The sequence below is a fragment of the Andrena cerasifolii genome, chromosome 10 (genome assembly GCF_050908995.1).
Source record: "Andrena cerasifolii isolate SP2316 chromosome 10, iyAndCera1_principal, whole genome shotgun sequence".
Taxonomy (NCBI): domain Eukaryota; kingdom Metazoa; phylum Arthropoda; class Insecta; order Hymenoptera; family Andrenidae; genus Andrena; species Andrena cerasifolii.
In genome coordinates, this window is record NC_135127.1 from 4,523,147 (window position 1) to 4,541,805 (window position 18,659).

General features: G+C 38.5%; 1 protein-coding gene across 1 annotated transcript in view; it reads left to right on the forward strand.

Annotated features, from left to right (window-relative positions):
- Positions 1–18,659, forward strand: part of Sol1 — a 696,665-nt gene that overhangs the window by 218,777 nt on the left and 459,229 nt on the right. Inside the window, exon 4 of the mRNA XM_076822532.1 lies at positions 17,447–17,661. Within this exon, the coding sequence (XP_076678647.1) occupies positions 17,447–17,661 (215 nt within the window). The remainder of the gene's footprint in view (positions 1–17,446; positions 17,662–18,659) is intronic.

An 18,659-nucleotide genomic window follows, 5' to 3' on the forward strand; every position in this document is an offset into this window, starting at 1 on the left:
CACCTCCTTGCCATTATTAACAAGCGTTTGACGCATACGGGTCCATTTTCAGCTGCAATAGATACCTTAATATTTAGTTATTAATATGTGCAGTACCATTTCTTCAACCCTTCGTGGTCACACCGGGTGTATCACATTTTTTTTCTTTGCCAATATTTCTGTAAATTCCTAGACCTTAATATTAAAATTTAAAAATTTGGCGAATTCTAAACAAAACTTCGCTTTTTTCCACAAGTATTTTTTAAACGACAAATTGCATCGTATCAAAATTTATATTTGCAGAAAAGGACTATTAGAGCATGATTGTACGAGTGTTAAAAATGTACAATTATCACTTAATAGTTAAAAGATTAAAAAATGAGAAAATGGTAACTCAAAAATAACACTGGGGAGCAGTGAACCCTAATTTGAATTTGCGCTTAAAAGAAGGTGTGACCGCGAAGGGTTAAGAGAACACGAATATTTTTATTACAACGAGAGTAGAAAATGTATTATACCTAATGGCTTGTTCTGGGATGTGTGTGAATGAAATTATGTTAAGGGTTAAAATGGACCATGGACCCTACATCTGTTAAGGGACAAAGGACAAATTTAAGTGTGTAGAGAGATTCCTTACCGAACTCTCGGCAAGACGAATCGAACAGTGCTTTGTTTAACTTGAAAATGAGATGGGAGCATCTTCAAAAATGGACCCGATCTTTCGATGGTTAAAAACGGAGGCCAAATATTTGTTTTCTACTTAAGATTAATTATAGAGCACACAAGAACATGTGTATTAGAAATATTTAGCGAATTTATTCGTTCGGTATCTGAATTTCGCTGTTTTTGGATTTCACGTTGCTTCGACGAGACGATCCATAATTTTGAGTTTCTTTTTTACGGGCTCGTAAACCCTGTTGGAACAAGAACAACCTGACATCGTTCTCGAAAGCGACACGTTTCCCTCGTTCGCCGCAAATGATACTCTTACTGGTTTTAACAAGTTTTATGATTTAGCCAGTTTTACGAGCCTGCGATCGGGATTTATCGTGGAAACTCTGCAAGTAATTAAGGTGTCCTCTCGCTTGACTGAAGAGCCCGCAATGTTTGTTATGCACCGTTCGACAGACAGGCTAATTAATTCTGCTGCATATTGACCTTCTGCCGTTAAAATATATGTTTTAGTGTCCGCGCTTCGAATCGTGGAATACTCGAAATTACAGTTAAGTAGTTCCATAAGACGAAGGAAACGCGATGAAAGGTTATTCCAAACGTCAACCACATTCGGAGATTAATCCCTGATAAATTGAAACTGTCTTATGAACCATGGAAAATAAATCAATTAGGGCTGGGACTATTCGAATAATTTAATATTCGAATATTTTACAAGTATTCGAATGCTACGAATAAACTTCGAATATTTGAGTATTCGAATGTTATTATTCGAATATTTGAGTATTCGAATAGTATGGTGTAAAGTGGGTCAAAATTAGCTTACAAGATTTTGTAAAGAAGAAGAAGAAGAACTTGATTTATAATTCACACCATACTATTCGAATACTTAAATATTCGAATAGCATTCGAATACTTAAATATTCGAATAGTACTCGAATAGAATTGGAATACTTGGATATTCGAATTATATTCGCCAAATAATTGAGCAACTGAAGTATTCGATAATTCGAATACCGAAAAATTCGACAAGTAGTCCCAACCCTAGTAAAAACTTGCTTTCAATATTCTGAATCTTCGAGTGTTCGAAACAACAGTCAAATAATTTCATAAGATGCAAAAGAAGCGATGCGCAATTTATTTGAGTAATCAAGCTTCTTTAAATTAATCAAGAGTTTAATCCCTACAGAATTTTTACGCTCTGTATTAACCATCCGAAATAAATTCTCTTTGAGAGCAGACTTGGAATTAAACGCTGACTGCGATAATCAAAGGACCTGCACGCAAGAATTGCTGTCGAAAGTAAGTTCGAATTGATATCAAAATCCAACGGGTACGTGTCGTTTCTAAAATTCAATTGGAAGTTCTCGTCGGTGATTAAAGTTTAATACCGAGGGATATTAAAATGAAATCGTCGAGTTAACGGTCTTAATAAACGAGGTAATTACGTTCGACGTAGGTCGATGGAAGGGCTTCGCAAAAATTCCGTAGACCATCGATCGTGCTCGATACCGTGATTCTTTTGAAGCGGTTACGTTGCGCTTTTACGACCTCGTTGGAGCAACGTGCAAGGAGCCAGCAAGGTTGGGATGCGTGACGATAGAAAGGGAAGTGCCAGTGCTTCCTAGACGAGAAAGGAAGTCGACAATCTGCAATCAGCGTTGAAGAAGGTGGAATGGGTTTTAACCAACGGGGTGAAATAATTATTGGGTAGAATTGTATTATTAGTTTAACCTGCTCCTTACTTCGATACTACGCAAAAAGGGTTCGCGCCTATTTTGATAATTTTTTTGTTAATTATTGGAACAAGGTTTCCAATGATTAAAGAATAGAATCCTGACTATTCCAGATGTAGAACCTCTGTTATTTAAATTCTGTATCACCCAAGTGTTCTACTATTCGAACCTAGTATTGCATAATCGTATGACCACAATTCCTAGCAGAACATCCCCTCATTTATTTATTTTCCAGATTTTCCTTGCTTACGTGTCACAATGCTATCGAAGTAGAAGCTGGTTGATTAAACTTTGTCATCAAATTAGGAGCTCTATTTGTATTATTTTACAATATTTCGCGAAAGGTGTGAATACTGGCTTTAGTAATACCTTTGTTGAGACTTCTCGAAGTATACTGAAAATTACAGAAGCATTTTATATTAAATGTGTTAAAATATAGAATTCTTTTGATTTCTGTTTTTCCTTTTTAATAAATTTTGTATCAGATTCACTTATTAAAATCACTGTTTGCATGTCAGTAACAGCGGGATCCACTTTGACGTGTTCAATAATTGAAACTGTTTCGCGAGTCTTTAGATTAATTATAATACGACGTATTTATACGGAGTACTTCGTGACAAAGGATGTTCGACTAGCGGATATAAAGTGGGTTAACAAGCTGGCACGATTCATGCACACTACTGTACCTATAGTGTTTGACAAGCAAAAACTAATGGTAATTCTCCCAACGACAGACTATATTGATAGAGTGACATAATATAATCATTGAATTAATAGAGTTAACTGTATGATGTACATATGCATTACCGTTGAATATTTGAGCAGTACATAATTTGATGTGCATTCTGTACTGATGCCAAGTTAAGAATTTGCAATAAAAAGGTGATCGTTCTACTTGTGCCCATCTGTGCTATAGATACTATGTGTTAGAATCGTTTCCTTCTTATCATTTTATTTTTATTTTATTTTTTTACTTTTGTTGTATTCCTCCTTTTAATCGATTAAAAACTTTGGAGAGTTTATAATTGCCAGAGACAAATATTGAAACTATGAAAAGCGGAACAAAGTTTCATTTACATCTCTGAGGACAAATTCTAATGGTAGCATTTGTAGAATTTCTTCCTGAAGTTCAAATTACTTAAAGCCGAAGCTACACGATATTTTCTTTTATTCTTATTAGTGTGAAATTAAAATGGCATATGGTGATATAAATTATTTCACGTGTTTGTAATATTTGGTACATTACTATAAACAATTTTCTTTAACGTCGAATTATTAGTGAAATCTACACTTTTTGTACATGATTATGTAACTGTTTCAAATTTAATAGTTATTAAACTGCTTCAAATTTAAAAGCAAATATTTTATTACCATGAAATTACTTACAGAAAATAAAAGTGCAAAAATGAATGGATTTTAATTAAATGCATAGGACTTGCCACGTGCTCCTCACATCCCTTTTCTGTTTCTTCAATTTGATAAAGTGATGAGACAAAATTGAAATGAAATACGAAAAAAGAAGACGCACGTAATGAGATAAATTAATTTGAAGCCCAATGCAGATGAAACTCCATCTAAAGAATGTAATGGAAAACGTAGGAAACTGTTGCACAATAACAGACATAATTAAAAAATGGAAATATTAACATTCCAGAGGGGAAGCATGAAAGCCCTTGCTACTTTTCTATTTGCGTTTCAGGATACGTCATTCGCTTGCTGTAGCGTACCATTTCTTACTAACATGAAAAGAATTATTAGCAAGTCGCTTTTGCGAGAGTAACATTTTCAATTGAGGAAATTAATATCTTAAATGAGGAAGCTTTCAACGTCCCTTTTCTAATATAGCTTCTCCCATCCTTATTCCCTTTTTACGAAACATTCACGGAACCCTCTGCTTTCTTTCTGTAGCAGAATTATTTCTCGTGGAAGGGCTCGTGCGATTCGAGGCGGGCAAATCAAAGTAAACGATCGTTTCGAGTTTATGTGATTTTTGAGTTAGCTTCCACAAATATTCTTTTGATTTTGGACACAGCTATTTGATATCACCGTACTTGCTACGCATCTCATTCTGCTTCCTATTCTTCCATCTGTACGTAACACTCATAAAATTGAAAACATATATTGGATGAGTATTTTACATTTATTTCCAAATTAGTCATAATACAGAGAATGCAATATTTTAAGTGTTGCAAAGGCAGTGCACGAATGACCTACTTAGTGCTTTCTTTTTTACTGTAGACGAGTGGAATAAATTTGTATATTTTAAAGTAAATATGTACATGTAGAAATTATTAGCACCGTAATCACTTGCAGAATAGCATTACACAAGACTACCATTAATACAATCATAAGAAGAATGAACAGAGATTTTACAATTCTATACAAAATTAGAATTTAAAATCCTGTATACATCGATTGAATTACAACTCGTTGAATGTATTTCAAAGAAGCAGGGTGTATTGTTGACTTGAATTATAAAAGAGGAACAGATGAGTCTGAATCCTCGACTTCACCTATGGGAAGCTAGTATGATGAACAACAGATCTGCAGTTATAAAAAAATACTTGTTTCAAATCGCAACAATTTTAATTACATTACTGGCAGTTAACGGAGGTCTTCAAGACCAACAAACGAAAGCAATTATTCTACATTTTATGCGAGAATTAAAACGATTACATTCCACTCCCGATCGGTACATTAAAACGCCACATGATTTGGAAACAATAAACAATGCAATTTTCAAGGACGTGAAACCGCTCGTACTTATAGTGCTTTACAGGGACTCGTTACTCATTATTCTCAACAAGTAGTTTCACTCTTAAGAACCAGAAATTAATTAAAAACGGTTTCGTACTCGTGTCGGATTGTTCGACGCAGTTTCAGAATCGCAAAGAAAGCAGAATTTTTGGTTAACCGCGGTTATGCCGTTCCATTGTAAGCGATTCTGAATCGCCGTGCACGTTGTTCATAATTGCCATACCCTGTTAAATTGCACTTTGTACAGCAGATCGCTTTTTAAAGACCGCCCCTCGACTCTTACGGTCGCTGCGCGCAGACTGACACAGGGGCGGATTGGGGTGAGGAAGTTTCCCGCTTGTGCACACATGCTCGTAGCATTTTAATGGAAAACACGTATTACCGTGGTAAAGTAGCACTGCCAGACGTCTTTTACGAGCTCGTCCTCGCTACGAGTCATTCGGTCTGCACTTGTTTTCAGCGCAAGCCCATTCTCTGATTTCAGCGTGAGCACCCGGGCGGGGATACGGAGGGCAGCGAAACGCGGTGCAGGCAATTCACTGACTTCGCCTCTTTCATTTGACATCGTCGAGGCGAATACTTTCGCCCTGGGCCTCCTGAATGTTTGAGGACGAAGTAAGAAAAGTAGATGCAAGTAGATTTGGCGCAACCCAGCTATTTAATATTGATAGGTCTTGGTCAGGATGGCGTACTGGGAATAGAGATGAAACAGTGCTGTCGTGTGTACTGAGAGGATGATGGTATTTATTGTTCGTTTTTATCAGACCAATTTTAATTACATAAGGTGGTGAAAAGGCGAGGCCAGGATATTGCTGCTATAATGCCTAACCCCCGTCTAATATGTTAGAACATGACATGAGAAGAGTAAAAACTAAATTGAAACTAAACTGAGACTAAACTGAGACTAAACTGAGACTAAACTGAGACTAAACTGAGAATAAAAAACTGAAACTCAACTGAAACTCAACTGAAACTAAACTGAGACTAAGCTGAGACTAAGCTGAGACTAAGCTGAGACTAAGCTGAGACTAAGCTGAGACTAAGCTGAGACTAAGCTGAGACTAAGCTGAGACTAAGCTGAGACTAAGCTGAGACTAAGCTGAGATTAAACTAAGACTAAACTGAAACTAAACTGAAACTCAACTGAGACTAAACTGAAACTCACTGAAACTCAACTGAAACTCAACTGAAACTAAGCTGAGACTAAGCTGAGACTAAGCTGAGACTAAGCTGTGACTAAACTGAAACTCAACTGAAACTCAACTGAGACTAAACTGAGACTAAGCTGAGACTAAGCTGAGACTAAGCTGAGACTAAGCTGAGACTAAGCTGAGACTAAGCTGAGACTAAACTGAGACTAAACTGAAACTAAACTGAGACTAAACAGAGACTAAACTGAAACTCAACTGAAACTCAACTGAGACTAAACTGAGACTAAGCTGAGACTAAGCTGAGACTAAGCTGAGTCTAAGCTGAGACTAAACTGAGACTAAACTGAGACTAAACTAAAACAAAACTGATGCTAAAATTAACAAAGACTACTAGTGATAATAGAATCAACAAAACAATCATAGCAATACATAATATGTGGAGTGTGCAAAGTAGCAATAAGCAATGTAACAAGCAAGTAAAAAGCAGAGTAACACGCACAGTAACAAGTAGCGCATCGTTAAAGGTGTTGAGGAATGTGGGTGATTAAGTGTACAGGGTTGTATAGTTTTATATAATTAATTTGTGGAAGAATATTAGTTTGATGTTAAGATCTTTTTATAGGAGGCGTTATCATTTATATTCTAAACATGTTATCACTTACATCATACATACTATACAACTGGAATAATTCTGGTTATTGTAGTACACCTGCATTTCATTGTTTGCAGTTAATTTGAAATTAATAGAAATGTCAGCCATGTTACTGAAGTTGTAATGAAAGCCCGGTATGTGGGCTTGCTTAATTTGAAATGGAGAAAAGTCAGCACGTGTATAATAAAACACTTGTTGTCCTTAACATCAATTTTCTAGAGGAGTGTACAGCTTCTATATAATATCTCAATTCGAGCACAAAGCAGCCATTTTCTGACTTTGTCGGAAATAGATATTCCCAAGCCTGGAAGCTCCGACTGGCTTTTATTTTCTTCTAAAGCACCGCCCTCCCGATATTTCTCAGAGGCAACCCATGTTATCGGCAAGCAGGCTTTGCTTGTTCTTATCCACCTTCCGGAAATTACGAACTGAACTTAAACGTGGAAATGACGTGTCAAATGGTTCACACGTCGCTGGAACAAGATCGAATGACCTCGTAATACTGTTAGAAAAGAATGTATATTTTAAAAAATTACACGTTGGATGAGTATGAAGAAGAATACCTACAGAGAATATTCGCAATAGACTTGCAAAGGCAAGAGAAACTTGTTTCGGTTATGGAGTATGCACCAGAGTAAACTACGAAGAACAAACTGATTTTCCTATTCATGTATTCCTAAAAGCTCGCCTTAAAAGTGAGGAACTGCTTTCAACGACTTATGTTTTCTGCAGAGAGAGTGAAATTGTCAGACTGCTATCTCATATATCGACAGATTCGATGAAACTTTCTTTGAGGAACGAAATTAAATGGGGAAGATTATAATGGAGCAAATAATAAGAATGGAATTGTAAACTATTTCGTGTATGAATTAAAATATTTATCTGAAATCCCTTTCCTTGTGCATCCCTTCAAATGTTGATACACAAGAACTCTTTTTCAGTCGATCTAATCGATTTCTAATCGATCATTTGAAACATTCTCTTCGGATATTCAAATATTAGAATCTTCACATGAGATTATTCCCTGGTCAGTGGTTGATATTTCGAATATCTGTATTCACATATATTCTGCTTTCTTTATTATTTTTTAAACCAACTTTTCTCTCTGTCAAGTGAATATGAGACTCTCAGAAGTAAAATTGATTATGCAACGTAGCTTCGTGTTAATAGTCCAATCTTAACATTTCGTGATCACAGTTTCTTACATCACAAATTGGTCACATGGGGTTCACTGCACCCCAGTGTCATTTTTCAGTTACCATTTTCATATTTTTGAGTCTTTTAAGTTTTAAGTGATAATTGTACACTCGTAATACTCATACAATCATGCCCTAATAGTTTTTTTTCTAGAAATGTAAATTTCGATAAGATGAAATTTGCAGTTAAAAAAATACTTGTGGAAGAAGCGATTTTTTGTGCTAAAATTCATCAAATTCTTAAATTTTAATATTATAGTCTAAAAATTTACAGAAATATTGACAAAGAAAAAAAAATGCCTGGGGTGCGATACTCGCCGTGTGACCACGAAGGGTTAAAATTAAATCACTTGATTATCCCTTAATTTATTAATACTCTACTTTTTACTTCACGTTTTGATCAGTTTGACTTTCGAGTGGCTCATATATCGAAGAACCACAGTAGTAGCGTCTCTTAACTGCTTCTTCCGATATATTCATTTTCTTAAATAAACTCTGCTTCTGCTAAGCAAATACATCCAAAATACCAATCGTGCCAAAAGTGTCCCGTGCGGAAAGTAATATTTCCGCTCGACCTAAACAGAGCCTACTGAGCGGCGAGTCAAATTTTCTGTCAGACAATAAGCTGCACCCTGCTTGTATAACCGTGCACAGAGTCGATTAGTTTACCGTTACCAGGGAAAGAAATATTCGAATACCCCGAGCAAAGAGGAAACTCCGTTCCTTCCTCGTATGTAGAAGATAAGTTTAAGCGTATCGGCGACGTATCTATCTCGAATTAAATCACGATACGCGATTGGAAAGTGCGCAGACGAATCGAAACGTCGTTTGCACGATATCTCGCGCGCCGGAAATGCCCAGGACGTCGGCTACACAAGCCAGAAGATTGGAGAGACGCGAGACACTAATGGTTTATTAAGCCTATCGGATGTCGAGCTTCTGATACGATCACAGGCTGCAGTGACATAATTTCCCCGCACGAAGTGTCACTGCACACGTTTGCAGAATAACAAGTTCTTTAAATTTCCACATATCTAACCCGAAGTTTCATCAATGACAGTTTCAAGTGTGGATAAACTATTAAGGCGGAATTTACGGAGAAACCTGCCCTTTTGCAGATCCGGTGTAGGTTCTGTCCAGATTATAAATACAAATTTATTTTTTCATGTTAAAATTAAAGAAACTAGACGTAAGTTAGATGAGGTAACCAAAGATGATGGAATTAAAGAGACGAAAGGAAAAGTAGCAGCTTCCACAATATTGATTGCTCTTCTGAACTTGTGTGTGTGAAGAGTAAGGGGGGGAAACAGGGAATGTCACAAAACAGCTTTATCGAGGAAGTGAAGTTTTAATAAGTTTTAAAAGAAGAAGAATTTCAATGAATTTAATTTTCTTAAGATAAGTCGGGGGAAGATGCCTATAGTTTCTTAATAGATTTTTAAAAAAATGTAATATACATATTTCTATTAAATTAAGAAAGCCTACTTGTTATCTGTTACTAAGTTGAAATCCTGATTTTTTCGCGTAATTTTTGCAGGAAAAAATCAGGATTTCAACTTTAAATAGCCGCCATTTTGTTTTAATTTAATATTTCGGAAAATTCTCTCCGTCAACCCGAGGATACATTAATATACTAACGAAATCTTTTTTGTTTTTTTATTTTAGATAATCTGGTTCCGAATGGCAGTGCTCACCGCAAAACCAAATTTTTAAAAATGCTTCTTGGATGTCGCTTGTTATTTTATTATAACCTAAATATTTTTCTACGAAAAAATTACCAAATGTTCTTTAAACGTTGCTCTTTTAAACGCAAAAAGTTCTGTAAAAATATACGCTTCCGCTTCTTCAAAAAAATTCACAAATATTCGCCTCTTTTCGACCGCCTGACTAGGCATAACCCCTTAAGAATACTGGCGCCTTGAAATAAACAAGGCGCCAGGTACCAAATTCCGCCTAAGGACGGAACAAAACAAATGCCAAGCAATTGCATTTACCAACGAACACAACCAAAGAACTCGGCACGATGTTGCTAACGTCTACTGCATAAACTCTGAGTTGTGGTTAATTCGCATCTTCCCCCGACTTACCTTATATAATCTTCTTGTTAAATAATTAATTTTTTACGAAGCTTATGCTTAGGCAAAGAGTGGGGACTTTCCGCATTTTGTCCCAATGCAGAGTGGATATTTCCTGTTTTTTTCCACAGTTCTGTAATCCCAGCTGCCACCACCAAAATATCCTATAAATCGCAAAATCACGAAAAAAGGACATTCCCAGTTTACCCCCTTGCCCTTTACATAAACAAATCCGAGTGTGACTGCGCAAACGCACGTGACTCTAGCAACATCTTTGAATAAACTAATAAAACCTTTAGCGAATATACAAGCCCATGTAAAAAACGACACCCTCTCCATCAGCCGAAGGCTCAACTGATCCTAGGACATCAAACGATTTTCGACTCGTAAGTCGGGGACACGCATGCAGCGGTAGGCCGCGGGATGCTGTATAAATTTTCAAACGTAATATTCTGAAAACATTCTTCACACTCGGAGGTCCTCGAGGGTATACCGCCTGGCGTAGGGCCAATCAGAGTAGGACTCTTCGCGAAGTTTCGCACGCTACCCCGTGATTTCGTGCCAGCGATCCTAGCGGGCTCTTAGGAGGAACTTTTTGAATTGTGGCACGCTAATCAGTTCCCGTTTTTTGCGCACTGCGACGCGCTAAAGGATGCTCCACCCTTTCCCGCGAACACCGAAACCTTTCGATCTCGATTCCTACCTCTGAAGCTCCTCTTCAATCTCGATCTCGTTGTTTACCAGCGGTAGCCGCGAGTCCAATTGGTGGGGAAAAAACTCATCGTGTCCCGTCAGTTTCTTTCGCTACCCTTCACACTGGACGATTGCCCGATAGAGCGGCGGAGGTACGGGCAGAAATATTGCACTCGCGGTGGCGGCGGGAAAAGAAACAATTACCATACACCGCGATATCGAGCGCGTGTCTTCCTTCTTATCGCGGGTTATACGTCAGCAGGAACGCTGGAAGAATAGCGATTCTTATCGGATCGCACTTCAAAAATTGCTTCGTTCATCATCCAGCCCCGGGAAACTTTTCTATCGGTCTTTTATCGCTTCCATCGTCGTATTTTTCGCGATTTCGCGGATACTCAGCCCGAATGCGATGTACGGATTATCGCGGGGGGAACGGCCGCTCGAGCACCCCCACCCCTCCCCCCTGCCGGAATTTCGCTATCGATTTTCATAGCGAATTACGGCGGAACGAATCTTGTTTGCTACTCTTTTGAACGGGAACAAAGCGCGCGCCGGGAGAATTAACAAAAGGATGCGTCGGCAGCTCGCGGAGAACGAATCTGTATTCGACGGGGAAAGTTATCGGGTGTTATTAACGTTATTCTGCCGGTGCATCGGATATCCTGGTAGCTAAACCGTGCGATCGCGCGGAACATAGAAATGTCAGACGCGACAGGGCAGATTAGAGGAATGGCAGAAGTGATTCATTTAAAACTGTTTTGAATCTCCCGGCTGATCTACGCGGAAACGAACTTTAACTGCACCCAGTATCTGAAAAAATGAGATTTCCCTGCGTGATAAACGAAATTTATACTTCCAGAGGATTTTAGAATGCAGCTTCTTTTTATTTTATGGAAATATAAATTTACATATTAGTGGAACGAAGGGGCAGTGCTGTAATTTAATGTACTATACTTTCTGAGGCAACTTTAATGTAGATTAAGTCGCAACATTTTTGGTGCTTATGTTTCCAATTTTTTTTTTTTAAGGCGTTGGTGTTGTGTCGAGGAGATAATAACGAGGAGACTTTGACTCGGGGAGTCGCTTACGAACCTGCCACGAGGCAACATTCAAATAAATACCACTTTGCTAGTTCAACCGCGGTCGACTGTTTCTTACTTTCTGCTCAACAGAAACGTTATTATTAACAGCAGAGTGACAGTTGTGCTTTTATTTTGTGAATAAAATTCATGTGATCGGACGGGTGAAATATGAAGATTCTACCAGGAAACCTGTCTGTTGCAATAATTTTGTATTTCAATGTATATTGATGTTATCAGGCGAATTCCACTGAATTTATATTGCGAGCTTCCGCAGATGAGCTTGAATTAAATTCCTCGAGCAGTCACTTATTAAGACGCTTCGTGAGCTTAATTGTCGATGAATCTGTCGATAAAATATGCCAGTTTAGAAGGAAATACATACAGATTGGTGATCAAATTATTAGAGCCAGCTGCATAAACTGGTGGTTTTACATTAAAACAATTATGTAATCTTTAAATGAAAGCACACTGACTTCTTAATATTTTTTTAAGATATATTGATGTTTACAAATTGTAAACATACACTTGGCAACGCTCTTATCTGTCACATGGACTATTTTAATTCTAAACAAACACAAGAAACATATTTTTCATACTGTAACTCTAAAAATTATTTTTATCATCCCCTGTGAACACAGAAAATACTACTTTCAAAAGTAATTACATGGCAATTTTCTCAACAGGGCAAGGCACCACATGATACACCTTCCAAAAAACAAATTCCCTTCAGAAAAAAATTCAAAGAAGGAAAAGAAATATTTTCCAAACGCTTGGACATAACGAATGAAGGCATCAGGTACGTGATTTTTTATAGAATCGATCACAGCCAGCCTTGATCGTTTACGTAAAAGCATAGAAGAAAATAAGCAAATATTGTAATGGGAATGGTGACAGAGTGAACAAAGCTGTATCGGCAGGTTCGAGCGTAGCTAGTAAAAGGGCTGTTTTGATCTTTGACTCCAAGTCGCTTTGTGTGCATAGTTAGCCGGGTACCTGTGATGCTTGGCGATCGGTGACGCTTTGAGTTTCGTAGAATGACACGTTCTTTGACATTGTTATACCATCGGCCATGTAGTACTTGCATACATATATATTTGTCGAGAATTTAATCCACAAGCTCCTGGGTTTATTCGTGTCCCTTTATTATTCTATCGCCCTTACTCAGTTCCCCTTACTACCCTCGTTTTCGTTCGATAACCAGAGATTCTATAATACTATGCGTCAAAAGACGGTATGTAAATTCAAGTATTTCAATGTCTGTTTTCTTTATAGTGTTATATTTAGGGAGCTCGTAGGAGCGTGTACCTGTCACATTTTGATTTTGAATTAATTAGGTGCGGAGTGTTATATGATTTTAAAACAAAATTTTGTATCAATGATACTTATAATTGAAGATCTGAGAATTGGAAGAGTGGGGACTTTGACTAAATGATAATTGGAGTGTGAATTGATTTATTTAGGATAATAGCAGCTTCGTATGATATTGAAATTAGATTTTATTTTTTTAGTAAGATGTCGGCGCGTAGTGTTGGTAAGTAATTAAGGTTACAGTGGAGAAATTCAAAGGATGGTTTATTAATTAACGAACTTTCAATGAGGGCAGGTTTAATAACGTTATACAATACAGTCACGGTTTCAAAATGTTGTTGAGGAAGTGAAATTCTGTGTACCACGACTCTGCGAGTTAACTACTTAGGTGCGTTAATAAGAAATGTTTTCTCTCAATATAATTCCGTATTAGAAAATTGAATATTAGAAGTGATTAAGTTTTATCGCAAAAAAGAATTCGTAACTTTTGGCAAGAGCTCATTGTTTATATAATTGTGCAGAGTAGGCAAATGTCTTAACCATAATTTTACTGTTATAAAAATTATTTTTACTTGTTATAGTGTTAAATAAAGTAACCACAAAGTTCCGAAGGGATTGGCGCATTGGTATCTTTGCAAAAAATTCCCAAACATCGATACAAAAGTAAGCCATTTATACGGACTTTCTCCCTTAACAATAAAATATTGCTTCAAAATGCAGCTGCTGTAATATTCCTAGAAAACCACTTCATTCTGAACTGATACATCAAGTGCCCTAGAGGCCAGCGAGTTGAACCGAGTTTACAGAAAAAGCTGTCGATAGACAATAAATGGAGCTGCTGGTACCCATGGAATGCAACGCTGCGGAAGAGCACTGGGCGTCAGTTTATCCGTGCGTTCGGGATTAAATACCAGCGAATCCGAAGCAAATTAGGTTACATGCGAAATTTCGTTGTGTACCCCCGCAGCCAACGTCTCCCGGCGTTCTATGTACCAGTAACATGGCCGTCTCGTGGGACGTGTAATTTCACGCGTCCAATACCCTGTATCTTCGCAACGTCAATATCGCCTCTAAATCCGACCGTCAAGGGTAGCCACGAATGCCCAACGGCAACCAGATACTGTCACACCGTGGGGCTGACCTGTCCATCTCGACCTTAGCACTCCGCACATAAGAAGCTATAAGCCAAGAGCACTTCCTTTGGCCTGGCTGCCGGTGTCAGACCCTAACTGGCACGATGCTGCACCCCTCTCGACCACCGCGACGAGATCCTCGCGCTTTGTTGGAAATACATTTGGGAAATTAAGGGACGAGGTTAATATCGTGTCCCTGCACTCGCTCGGCATATGCGCATACATATGCCCCAGGCTTTTGTGCGCATCGTTCTCTCCCTATTCCTCTCACGCTCGTCGCTTGTTCCCCGCACTGCCTTCCCTAGGCCGCCTAGCCCTGGAAATGTCACGTGACACGATGAACCACAAGAAAATTATCTCTGCAATTACATACTTTCTGCTGCAGGGAAATTAGAAATTGATACACGCGTCTGCTTGCTTCGAGAGAAGTTAACCCTTAACTGGTATACTGTCTTTTCAAACGTAACTGTTATCTTGGGGTCGTGGCAGACCCCAAATAAAAAAGGACACAGAAATTCGTAAAGTCCACACTAGATCAACCTCTATGAATATTTTGTCCTTAGGTAATCTATAAAATAATAGAAACGTAGAGAGTTTTAACTATTATTATAAAATTAATTAGAAATTCAGTTTACAAACTTAGACAACCAAATATTTTGCAGCGAACCTTGCGTGCTTGGGGTCATGACTGACCCCAGGATACCAGTTAAGGGTTAAAAACGCTTGCTGAAACCGGACGTGTTTTTGAGAGCGAGAAGAATTTTAGGTGGCTAGTGAAGGGGACAACGAAGGAACCGTATGAAACAGGACTTTTTCAAACTCAAGTCGTTTCGAAAGTGGTGATAATTCCGCAAGGACGTTTCAGTAAATCCTGCAGGTTAAGGAAAGATGGACACCGAACACGAAGCGGAGAATCGCGTCGTCATCCGCGGAACAAAGAGTCATGCCCCATTCATGGACATCTTACGCCGCGCCGCTGCCCCCTCCGCAGGGCGGCACAAAGGGGGGCTGGCAAAAGTGTGCGCGTCGAGACCTCCTTGCCGTTAAATTAATTGCTTTTCTTCAATCGAAAGCGGAAGTATCGCGGCGGGCCTCTCTAAATGGCCACGACAAATGGAATATGGCGAGAGGTCTACCGCTAATTAATTAGAAACCGTCCGAACGGCGGGTGATGAATAGATCGCGTAACGGGATCATTAAAGCCTCAGTAAATTCCGACCAAAGCTTCGGCGGTGTGTAATTAGCGCGTTCGCGGGACAAATAATTTCACCGCGACGATTCTGGATTATAATTTGATGCCCCCCACCCCCCCACCCTCGTGTGCCCGCCCAGTTTAAGGACTTAAGTTGGCCGCCGTGATAAGCTCAGGGCTAATGAATGTTTCCTGAAATGCAGCGCGTTAACAGCCGCGGATAACCACCTAAGGCTGCTGCTGTGTGCTCCGTTAACGAACTGGCAAATTGTTTTTGCGAATATCACTCGGCGTCGTAAGCTTCCCCGGCTCTATTATAATCCGTGCTAATTTCGGTATTGTGCTTGCTCCGACGCAGGATCGGAAATGCTCCCTAAGCACGTGAACTCCTCTAATCTGTGTACAGTCGGACCTGCGAACACCTGTTCCGTTTCACTGCCTGGGACTAATTAGTCAATTAGCCATTCTACGAGTACCGGCAACCAGTAGGGAGACATATCTGATCCCTGTACACGGAACGGAGTTTGCCTCAAGTTCGAACGACCAAACTCGACATCGATCCAGCCCAAGTCAGGCTTTTCTATCAACCATTCGCGCTGCAGTGGCATGCCACGTACGAGCTGGCTTCTTGTTAGCATGTGAACTTGGTAACAGTTGTACTCCGCATGTTGCACAGTGGTCGGTCTGTGGATGGTCTAGTGGAACAAAAGTCCAAAATCACGACCATCCAAAATGAACGAATCTCGGTCACACCGCAAGCTACGGAATCAGAGATATCGGAATGATATGGTATGCAACTTTATACGTATTTCATAAAAGTAGCGATCGCCGATACGTACGCGAGTCGACCGCAACCGATCGTTAGAATGCGCCAGTATCAGCTATATATCGAAAGTGCTCAATTGTATCGCGATTTAAACTGTTAGTAATTTGAATCGTGGATCGCAGAGGTATAAGTAAGTAGTAAATCAAGCTTCAGCCATGAGTATTTTAATTTCCAACGAACAGAATTAAAATATAATCATAAAAATGATGGAATTTTTCAACTCCAGATATCCAGGAACCTCGTGGAACCTGAAAATTTTTGTGCTGCTTTGTTCTATTTGATTTATAGAGTACATATTCAAAAGTTATAGCTGCAAATATTTGCAACTCTACATAATTTTTATAGATAATTAAAATGATTCTATCTTTCAAAATGGTGATGTTAGGAGTTAAGTGGTAATTCATTCTAAATAACGTGGTTGTAAATAATTTTTCTCTACAAAACAGAGTTCATATTCGCTTTCTAGGTTCTAAGAAACCCCAGAATACGAATTTTGGTGTTGAAACACCCTTGGAGGCTAAGGTAAATTTTTAAGGGTGCTAAAACAATGTGGATGGTGGTTTTCAAACAATCAATGACCTGCGAGTTTTATCCTGCTAGATTTTTATTTAACAGACCACTGTGCGTTGTCAAGTGCAATGGTTTTCCTAAACACAAATGTTTTGAGTGATAAATCATTTAAATGGTTCATTCACCTAGTTAGTAAGCCACTAAATCCCACATAATGTCAGTCTTCAGTTCATCTGAATTCTCTAGTTTAAAACACTTTGTAATTAGTCCAGACACTGCGTTATCGTAGTCCTGAACTTTTCCAATCTTCCTTCGTAAGAAAATGCTGCTAACCCTACCTTGTTTTCTACCCCCATCCCACCTCGAATATCCCTCGAAAACCGAGGTACTCGCCAGTCGAAAATGGCCCCAAGCGCCGGGGCAGGTCTAGCATTGCCGATCAATAAAATAATCACTGACATTTTTCTCTTGATTTATGTTTCAGTTGCGTAGGGAGTGACTTTATGAAAGTGTTTCTACATTTGGAGACCACTGGTGTTTCCGAGTACACACCCTGGTCAGGCGTACTTTGCGGGGAGCTGCGGGATATCCCACAAATTTTCTACAGTTCGAGGTCCACGCTTATTTTGGAGCTGCACACCCAGGGACCTCCGTCTAATGCGACCGGATTCTTTGGAAATTTTCGATTCATCGACAGACGTGAGTTATCAATGGAATTTCTGTGTACACGAAAGGTGGTCGGTAGTGAATTAAGTAGTTTAGATGGTCGATTGAAATAATTGGAGAAGCAAAAGAAGTACTAACAATTTTCATACTCAGCTCTAAAAATTTAGATTACACTGTTGGAGATACTAATACTCTGGTCGCTTTAATAAAAGAACACTTTCTATTCAAGCAAATAAAGTGAGGTGTAGGTGTACCAAGCAGTAGGGAGATTTCGAGAGTTTACTTAAGGGGCAACATACACCTACACATACAGGACTAGAAAAATCAGGGTGAACTTTGAGAATTTATTTTTCATTGAAAAATCATCATATGCATCGTAAAATACACACTGTAATGTCATAATTGTGTAAATTTAATTCGAAAACTAAGAAATTCTCAAAGTGGTATTTTAAAAAAAGGTAACTCATATTTCGCGAAAACTAAACAGTGGACCGATTCAGTTGAAATTTGGAACCGAGGTTTTTGATAGAAATTATATAGATTTCTTTAAATGTCATAGTTCAATTTCTATCAAATAAAAAAGGATAATTGTTCACTGCAAAATCACACGCCTGTATTAATTTATACAAATATAATTTATACAAATGTTTTGATTTTAATAAAGTAGATTTTTAAATTAGAAATTATTTTCAATGAAAAAAAATTATCAACGTTCACCCTGGCTTTCCCAGTCCAAGGTGCATGTTGCTCCTTAAAGTGTTTATATGAAAACCATTAATCAAACTTTCGTGCAACTTCTACTTAAGTACAGGTAGCTCGTGTTTACATCTCGTTACAAGGTGAACCCGTTGATAGCCAGCACGATACACTCGTACGGGATCCATTTTGCGGAAACAAGCAAAAGCCTGTTCTCAACGTACAGACCAGACACTTTGAAGATCTGCTTCATTCGCAGTCCTTTGGCAAACACAGTAATAGTCTTTGCGCTGTAAAAGAATCCATTTGACAAGAATAACACAACGAGCAGAAAT